The following is an 8,354-nucleotide window of genomic DNA, read 5'->3' as shown; positions in this document are numbered from 1 at the left end:
AAAAATTTTTAAATTAAAATTTGAAATATCTTCGTTTAAAAAATGAAGCAACATTTCTTCGGAAAAATGAAATAAGATAAAGATCAGTGGACCAACGAAATATCAAACGATTTAGAAATCATTGAACGGTTTCCTTAACAGTAAAGTGCAAATTACAGTTTACATGAAAAATCTCATTAATCATTCCGTATGTGGAGCGAAAGTCTATCTAAAGCGTATCTACGGACGCCAATTGGACACGTATTCGCGTGAATATTCATGAGGGCGATCAAGCTCGCGGAATCAAAACTTGTCGTCAGAAGGCGAAGTAGTGCGTATAAATTAATACCGTCGCTCGAACGGAAATTATTCGTGCCGAAACCGTAGGATTAACCAATGCTACGCTTACCTATTAGAGAACCAGAATTGTCGCCCGTGAACGTAATTATCCTGCATGTTTCGTCGAAGCCGAATCTTTCGACGAAATAGGGCGAAATTGGACCGATATCGTTGTACGAGGAAACTGGTTTCCCGAGTTTTTCTCGCAAACCAGGACTACAAGCCTGAATAAACAGTGATTGGATGATAAATACCGAAAAAATAAAGTATACAGGGTGACATTATTGTCGAAGAAATAGTCATTCCTCAATTAATTCAATAAATTGTTACTTGCAATTAAGTATGAGTTTAGATTTGAGATTTTTTTCATTCTAAATGCTTTGTGTTGTAGTTTTGTTAAAAATGAAAGATGTAGTATTAGATAAGAGTATTTAATTTTTTTCTAAGATATTTTCAAATGTTTCAATACTTAAATTTTCAATTTTTTGATTTAAAAAATTTTTGAATACAGGTAGTTCCCGCCTTAACTTAATTAAAGAAAGTGGAGGGCTCGTTCTAACTGATTATTACGTCATTACATATTACGGGATTCCCCGTACAATTTAAAATAAAAATTTCGTAAAGTGAGAACTATTTGTGTTTGATATTTTTTCACATTCAGATATTTATGTTGGCAGTTTTGAATATTAGAAAAGATATATATATATATAAACTTCGTGAAATTTGGTCAATGATCGTGAAACAGCTTTGTGTGCGATGCTAGATTTTATGTAAAAATCCTCTTCGAGGAAATAAAAGAATGTCGAAATTTATTGCTGCACACGAATCTCGTGTCATATTTCATTTAGCCTGAAGGAAATCTAAGAATCATCAATGATATTCTACCTCCAATAGAACGTCGTCCCAGTCTTTCGTATGAATATTTAATAAGTTCATTCCAGAGCCATCGGACCAATCGATTGGCGCGAAGTCGCCCAAAAATAAGGAAGCGAGAAAATTGCTAACTAAGGAGATTCTCTGAAAGAATGATTAAAAACGCATTAATACAAGAAAAAAAAAAGAGTGTAGTAGCCTAATTAAACGTTTCGTAACGAAGGATGCGTATTAGTGAATACGTTATTGCATTCCCATAAGAATATTATGAAAATTAGGTAGTTTTGTAAATAGGAACTTTTTATACGTTAAATCGAGCATTCTCTGAAAATATTTTAGGCAGGCAATACTTGGTACGTTTCTACTGCGATAGTAAATGGAAATTTGAACAGTTTAAATCGTTCTATCGCGACGATCTATTCTGCTTCTTAAAATTAAATTAAATCCTTTAGCAATAATAAATTAAATTTGTAAAATTAATTTATTCACAGTTTCTAGGTTCTTTTTTAGAAAGATATGTAGTTCTGAGTGACCCAAATATATAAAATAAGCAACGTGTTTTATTTTTCTGCAAAATCAATAAATTCTGCTTCTTAAAATTAAATAAAATGTTTTATTAACTTCAATTATTTTTAATCCACTAAAAATCCCTTAATCGGACAAATTATTGATTAATTATTTTAAAGTGGAGTCCTTTTGACATTCTAATTCTAAAATTTTTGAACAAAATTTAATTACTACTGAAATTTAGTTAACATAAAGCAGCTTTGTTATGCATTAAATTAAATACGATACTACTCAGCTTTCAATTATCAGTATAAACTCAATCACGTTACATAAACTTAGACCATTTTCCTAGTCTCTTCCTCAAAACTCACAAAAAGTATTTCAACAAAATACCGGTACACTTGCAAAAGGAACCCTTAATCAACGAATCGCGATACTTTTCAAACAACCAATCGTAACCGTTAAACACTAAATTCCGATACTTTTTAAACATTCTCGAAACTCGTAAGAAACAATCCCTCGTAACACTAATTCCAAGATTGATATCTTACTAGCCGCGCGCATTCGACCTCTAATGGCGTCGATTTTTTTCTCCAATCGCAATAGAAACGACCTAAATAGACGTGACATCGAGCGAGAACACGGTATCTATTAAAAAGAGAACAGTTCAAACAGGCGGTTAATCGTTGTTATCATCGGCCAACAAGTCAGTAAACGCGTGTTTTTCACAAAATCACGTCGAGGTTTCTCACACAGAAATCGACAAGAAAAAAAAAATGATAAAACGTTTCGAACCAGTGCGTGTGGTTTATAAACACACACGCGTAATCGGTTACTACCTCTCTCTCGATTGATTGCCGTTCCGAAATATTGTTTCACATATGAAGTCGGCAGTGTGACGGGGTTTTTAGTAGATATACCTCAGTGTTGCCGTAGGCTTCCGGTCTAGTGCGTGCTATTTTCGCTATCTGAGGTCCAGAGAATCTTTCGTACGCCCGAGAACCCGTTATCTCCGCCAATTTCTGCAACAACGACACACCACGGTAGTTCGTATAAACGAATAATTGATTAGCGCGTTAATCGGCGATTATATACGATTAATTATGAATCAATCGTCAGACACCGATGCCCTTTCGCGACGTTGTAATTTATGCACAAATATAACGTTACACCGGTGACCGTCGAACACGCGAGAAGAAGTCACACGAATGTTCCTTAGGACACCTATTTACCCGGCCAGTTTCATTGTCAATGGTGAGCGATAAAATCAATAAAATATTTAATTAATCGCCGCGAAGGTCGACGGCTGAACAACGTCGAATTTTTAACGGATCTAAAAATATCGAACGGTAATCGGGTGTCCTTTTCTCGTCTTCTCTGTTCGCCCGGTTTTCGATCTCGCGCCAGACAGACGGAGGAAGAAAATAAATAAATAAATATCATCCTGCACGGATGGACACGATCGGAAATCGCGATAAAAAGAAGAAGTGTATTTGGCGGTGCTTGCAACGTATGTAAATTGTGAATTAATTCGTCGACGTGGATGAATATTCCATTGGTGAATCGCGGTTGAAAATTTCGGAAGAATGGCACGCGTTTGTTTCGAGAAAATTTCTCGTTTCAATGTACACCGGTGTTCGTAAATATTGGGACACCCATTATGTTCGTATTGAAAGTATTCTTTGATTTAAATAACATTTCATCGAGAAAAGTTAGTGTCGTATCGGTGAAAATATGCAGGATGTTTTTCTCGCAAGCGGTAGATTTGTGAGAAACATTGAAGAGGACAAAGTTTAATTATTTTTTATACAGAGTACGATGGTTTAAATAGATTTTTTTTTTTAATTTGCAATGGTGATACCACAAATGTATTTTTAATCGAGACAAGTTCGACGACCTGCGACAAACTCATTTTTGTGTGGCATAATCAACGACACACTGTTAGGACCTCATTTTTATGCCGTCACTTTAAATGGAAATAGATATTTCAAAGTTTCATCGTATCTATTCGTTGTACCATGAAATTCCAAACTAACTCATTTTTTTAAGAATCTTAATAATTTTATGACGACTGCTTAGGTTTCCTTCACATTCGATAAGTGTCCTAATACTTACGAACGAGAGTGTACGTTGAAACTGTTCATTGATTGAAGTAAATATTGGCGAATAGAGATGAGAATAAATTAAAAAAAAAAAAATGATAGAATAACGTGATCCTCCTTCGCGAAAGAAATTTGATCGTTACTTATTAAAGTAAAATGAAAATGCGTACTTCCGGACCACCCACAATCTCTTCTAAAATGTTACACTCTTTGGTGGTGCTGGAATCCATCCACACAGGTGACGGTGTCACCGAAAAAGTGGTGACCAGCTGTTCGTGCAAGAATTTCGCAGGATCCAACTGCTGCAAATGATTTCGACTGCCCTTGCCCCAGTAAACTGTGCCATGTTGCTATGTAATAATGAATAAAGATAACGTTATCGCCTGTGTGTGTTTTTTAAAGCACGGTAAAATGTTCGTGTTTATAAGGGTCGTGTGTTGCGAAATTTTCTCTGATACACAACGACCGAAGCAGAAAAGAAAAAAAAAAAGGAAAGAAAGACGCGTCAGACTGCATTTTCTATCAATTACAAGTGCGTCGTAGCAAAAAAGTTCAAATTACTTTTATTTATCTTATAGATAAATTAAAACCTGAATTTTTGTAATCTATCTTTTAAATTTATATTATTAGAAGAAAAAGCGTAACTTATTCCTTTAAGTGTTAAAATGTTAATAAAGACATCTGCAATTTATAGAGATTTCTCGAGATTTATAGCTTTGGTAATTCTACATAACATTTTGGTTACGAAGCTCGTTTGACGTAGAGAGAAATTGAAAGACAGATTTATCACCGGTAATATAATTTACGGCTCGTGATATTTGTATTCCACCTTTTTAAACGTTTATGACGCCTGTTTTCTTTTTCTTTTTTTCTCTTCTTTTTTTACCTGTGCGCATCCGGAAATAGCAGCCACCTTGCTAAAATCGACGCCACACACGCGTAATTTATCAAGGATCATGTCCAGAGCCTTAACCCACATCAATGTGGGAGCCACCACCACGTGTGGCTCTGTTTTTCTCTGAATGACACCTCCGTACGTTCTAAAACGGTCGAATGTTTAATAATTAAATCCTGAACGATGGAATTTTTCATACGATTAAATTTTCATCCAAACGAGTAGGTACAGTGGCAATTTTTTAAAAGGCTAAAATCAATTAACTTAGATATCGAAAACTAAAGAAAATTATATTTAACAATATTTGCGAATTATCAGAATACGCAAACGATAAAAAATTCGCAGACATAATTATTTATTTTAGAAAAATTATTTGCTTGCTACGAATCGAATTTTCATCGCGCTCTCTCCATAACGAAACGAAGTAAATTATTAGAAATAGACTGAAAAAATTCACTGAAAATTCACTGAAAACTAGAAAAAATTCATTGAAAAGTATTTTTGTTAATTCATCACACATGCATTTCGACGTGAAAAATCAGATTTTAACGAGAGAAATTGTTACCAAAAAATTAGAGAAAGCTAAATGTCTACGCTGAAAATAGAAACGTGTATTACATGCAAAGCGTATGATGTCATAGTTATTAAACATACCTAAACTCCGGCAGATCATTGTCGAATTGTACACTGGTTTCATGGAGAACGGCGAGATTGTTATCGACGACTACCGCTTTCAACTACAGATGACCAAAAAATATTTATTAATCGTTTTTTCTTTTTTTTTCTTTTTCTATGTTAAATTCATAATGCAAAAGTCGTCGATTTATTATCATCGGGATCGAATAAATTACGCGACAACATGGTTGCCTGGTGAAAACGTATCTAACTAAACGCGGTATGATCAATTAGTTTAATACGAAATCTGAAATTTAAAAATGCTATTTTCTGCGGCTATCGTATAAATATGCAAAGAACTGTCTTCGTCTATTATTCGGTTGTTTACTTTCAATAAAACAAGAAGCTTTCAGATCTATGTAATTGCAATCATTATGCAAAATCATTATTCTAATAACATTTAACTAAATGTGGTTAGGTTAGGTTTCATATATCGGTGACGTTTGTGATTAATTCGATTCGGAAATATATTTGAGATTTGAATTTATTCGATCGTTTGTTTTTCGTTGGAGACGCGTGTGTGAGACCAGTTTTGCAATTTCAATTATCGTCTCGAGCGCTCTTAGTGTTCCGCGTTTTTCGTTGCAAACGAGATACACTTTTCTTTCGCCCGTATCGTTCCACGCTTAATGTTATCATCGCGTTAGATAATTGTGACCCATTGCGCGCGCGTCACACGCTGCGAAACACGCTCGTATCAATCAACCGAGATGAATTTTCGCGTCACTTTGTTGAACCGTTCGCTACAGACAGTCTGTTCTTTTTTTAAGGTTACAGCGAAACGATGCTGTGAACTTGCGATTCGATTATTGTTAATTAAATTTCATTGGTATTTCCTTAGCTTCGTACGATTCGTTGTTTATCGAAAACAAGCTTTAAACTCGGTTAAATTCTTCGAAGGAAAAGTATTATATAACTAGCGGAGCCTGTTGTATAATTAGAAACTTGAGGATGCGATTTCAAATATTTATCGGGGAAGATAATGTAAAGTATACCGGAACAAATATTTGAAATTTGAGAAACTAAAATAAGTTGAGTATTTGAATTGTACATCGTGAGGACAGAAATAATTTAATTCGATTTATAAAACATTGCAACTTTTGAAACAATTCTCAATATATCGTAAAAGATAATAAATAATTAAAACTGGTGAAAGAAAAATGTATCTTTTATTTATTGTTTCGATTCTTATTATATATATTGCTTTTATTTCTAATTGTGTTTTATGTAGCCTTTAAACATGAACGAAAATCTTGTATACTTATTATTAAAGTAATTTTTTTTTTTTTTTTTTGTAAAACGATATTTTTACGAACATGTAATTTTCGTAGATTTGAAAGAAACGCGGTTCTTTAAGAGCATGCGCAATAGGTGATGCGCGTTGGAAACCAGTAGTTGGACATCAGTAAACCACAAAATAATAAACTGCTCTTTGGAAGCAACAAATGTCGACTTCTTGTGATTTATTACCATATGACTACAGCAACAGCTTCCGCGTAGTATGTGACATTATAAAAGTAGAGGCAGAAAAAGTCGGAAACAGAAGTACATGGCGGGAGGAAAGAAAGTAGGAGAGAAATGAACCTTGAATGTACAAGATACTGTCATCCATGCGTCGTGTCGACGATAAGCACTTTTGTACTACGAGAAAACGTATAGTTCGTCGATGATTATTTACTAGAAACATATGTTCGACTTCTAACAGAAAGCAGATCGCAAGATTATACAGTTCTTTAAAGGTTTACCTGCTGTGTGCTGAGATCAAGCCCTAAGTATGTTGCGTTCGAAGTAGCTCCCATATTTCATTCGTAAACTGACACGCAATGCGACAAAACCGTGGAACGAATACGACGTAACGTGGATACAATGGAATCGACAGGTTTGAATAACGTATACACTTCACCGCGTGACCGTATGCTTCTTTGATGCTCAGGAAACTAGTATACGAACGATCTAGCCCGTACGTGGCCTAAGCTCGTTCTCAGCAGAAGCTGAGGCATCGTTACGCGCTGTTTCGCGTACATTACGCATCCGAACATGATTAAATAAGAGTAATCTTATCGTTATTAACAAAAATATAACCCCGTTTATTACATAAGACCGATTAATGCACGACGATAGTTGCTCAAATTGGCGTTACTTGTCTTTTAGAACATTTCCATGACATTTCGTGCGCAACTGATTCGTCGTCGTACCACCATAGTGAGGTTAAGTTTCTGTCGATACTGATTCTCTCGCACTCTGTGAACACCGAATTTCTTTACCGGCCGATCTATCTCGTAGGTATTCGCGATAAGCGTATATACCTGCGTTGCACCTGCTGAAAACTTCTCAGAGGATAATTGGACAAGCTTCGGTCGTTGTTAGAATTTCGATGTAAATTAGGGAGTGCAAATTAACGTAATCTACTATCTTTTCGTAAAACATCGATCTAAGTAAACGTAACACACGTTATGCTTTTGTGAAAGATACTTGGAATGAACTAATGCATATCGTTAAATGAGTCAGTAGACGATAGAAGAATACATGAAAATACGACGTGACATCAATTTTTTTCTAATTGTTTAAATTGCTTCGTACTTTCAAGCGATGTAATTATAGATACTATTACTTCGAACACATTATACAGGCGCCGCATTTCAAAATAATCGTAGAAAAAATGACACGCGTATTTCGATATTTTTTGAGGAGCTCGAAATAGAAGTAAAATTCTTTACATTAATAGGATTCGCGATACTGGTTTTTAAACCGGTTTGACTCGTAACCGCGCAAACTGCATAGACGCGTCTACGACATTCTACTAGCACGAAAAAGAATAACAAAACGCGCGCTGAATGCGCATATTCGAATTATACTGTTTGCTTTAAACATACAGGGCAGCAGTACAAAAGTGTATTGTACCATTTTCATACACTATTGAAACAAAATTAATCCTATATTCTAAATTGCTCAGTCTTCTTAAAATAATTAAAAAAACAACTTGT

At 34.9% G+C, this 8,354-nt stretch overlaps 1 protein-coding gene across 1 annotated transcript in view; it reads right to left on the bottom strand.

Annotated features, from left to right (window-relative positions):
- The window catches only part of LOC108577578 (xylulose kinase), a 9,843-nt gene extending 2,511 nt beyond the window's left edge, over nucleotides 1-7,332 (bottom strand). The window contains exons 1-7 of the mRNA XM_017940760.1: nucleotides 7,116-7,332; nucleotides 5,350-5,432; nucleotides 4,687-4,840; nucleotides 3,971-4,150; nucleotides 2,619-2,720; nucleotides 1,204-1,335; nucleotides 389-542 (exon numbers count right to left, since the gene is read on the bottom strand). Coding sequence (XP_017796249.1) covers nucleotides 389-542; nucleotides 1,204-1,335; nucleotides 2,619-2,720; nucleotides 3,971-4,150; nucleotides 4,687-4,840; nucleotides 5,350-5,432; nucleotides 7,116-7,169 — 859 coding nt within the window. The 5' untranslated portion in view covers nucleotides 7,170-7,332. The remainder of the gene's footprint in view (nucleotides 1-388; nucleotides 543-1,203; nucleotides 1,336-2,618; nucleotides 2,721-3,970; nucleotides 4,151-4,686; nucleotides 4,841-5,349; nucleotides 5,433-7,115) is intronic.
- Between the last annotated feature and the right edge of the window lie 1,022 nt (nucleotides 7,333-8,354).

The sequence above is a fragment of the Habropoda laboriosa genome, unplaced genomic scaffold (genome assembly GCF_001263275.1).
Source record: "Habropoda laboriosa isolate 0110345459 unplaced genomic scaffold, ASM126327v1 scaffold578, whole genome shotgun sequence".
In the NCBI taxonomy this organism is placed as follows: Eukaryota; Metazoa; Arthropoda; class Insecta; order Hymenoptera; family Apidae; genus Habropoda; species Habropoda laboriosa.
Note: the sequence above shows the minus strand (reverse complement) of the source record. Positions and strands in the feature narration are given on the sequence as shown.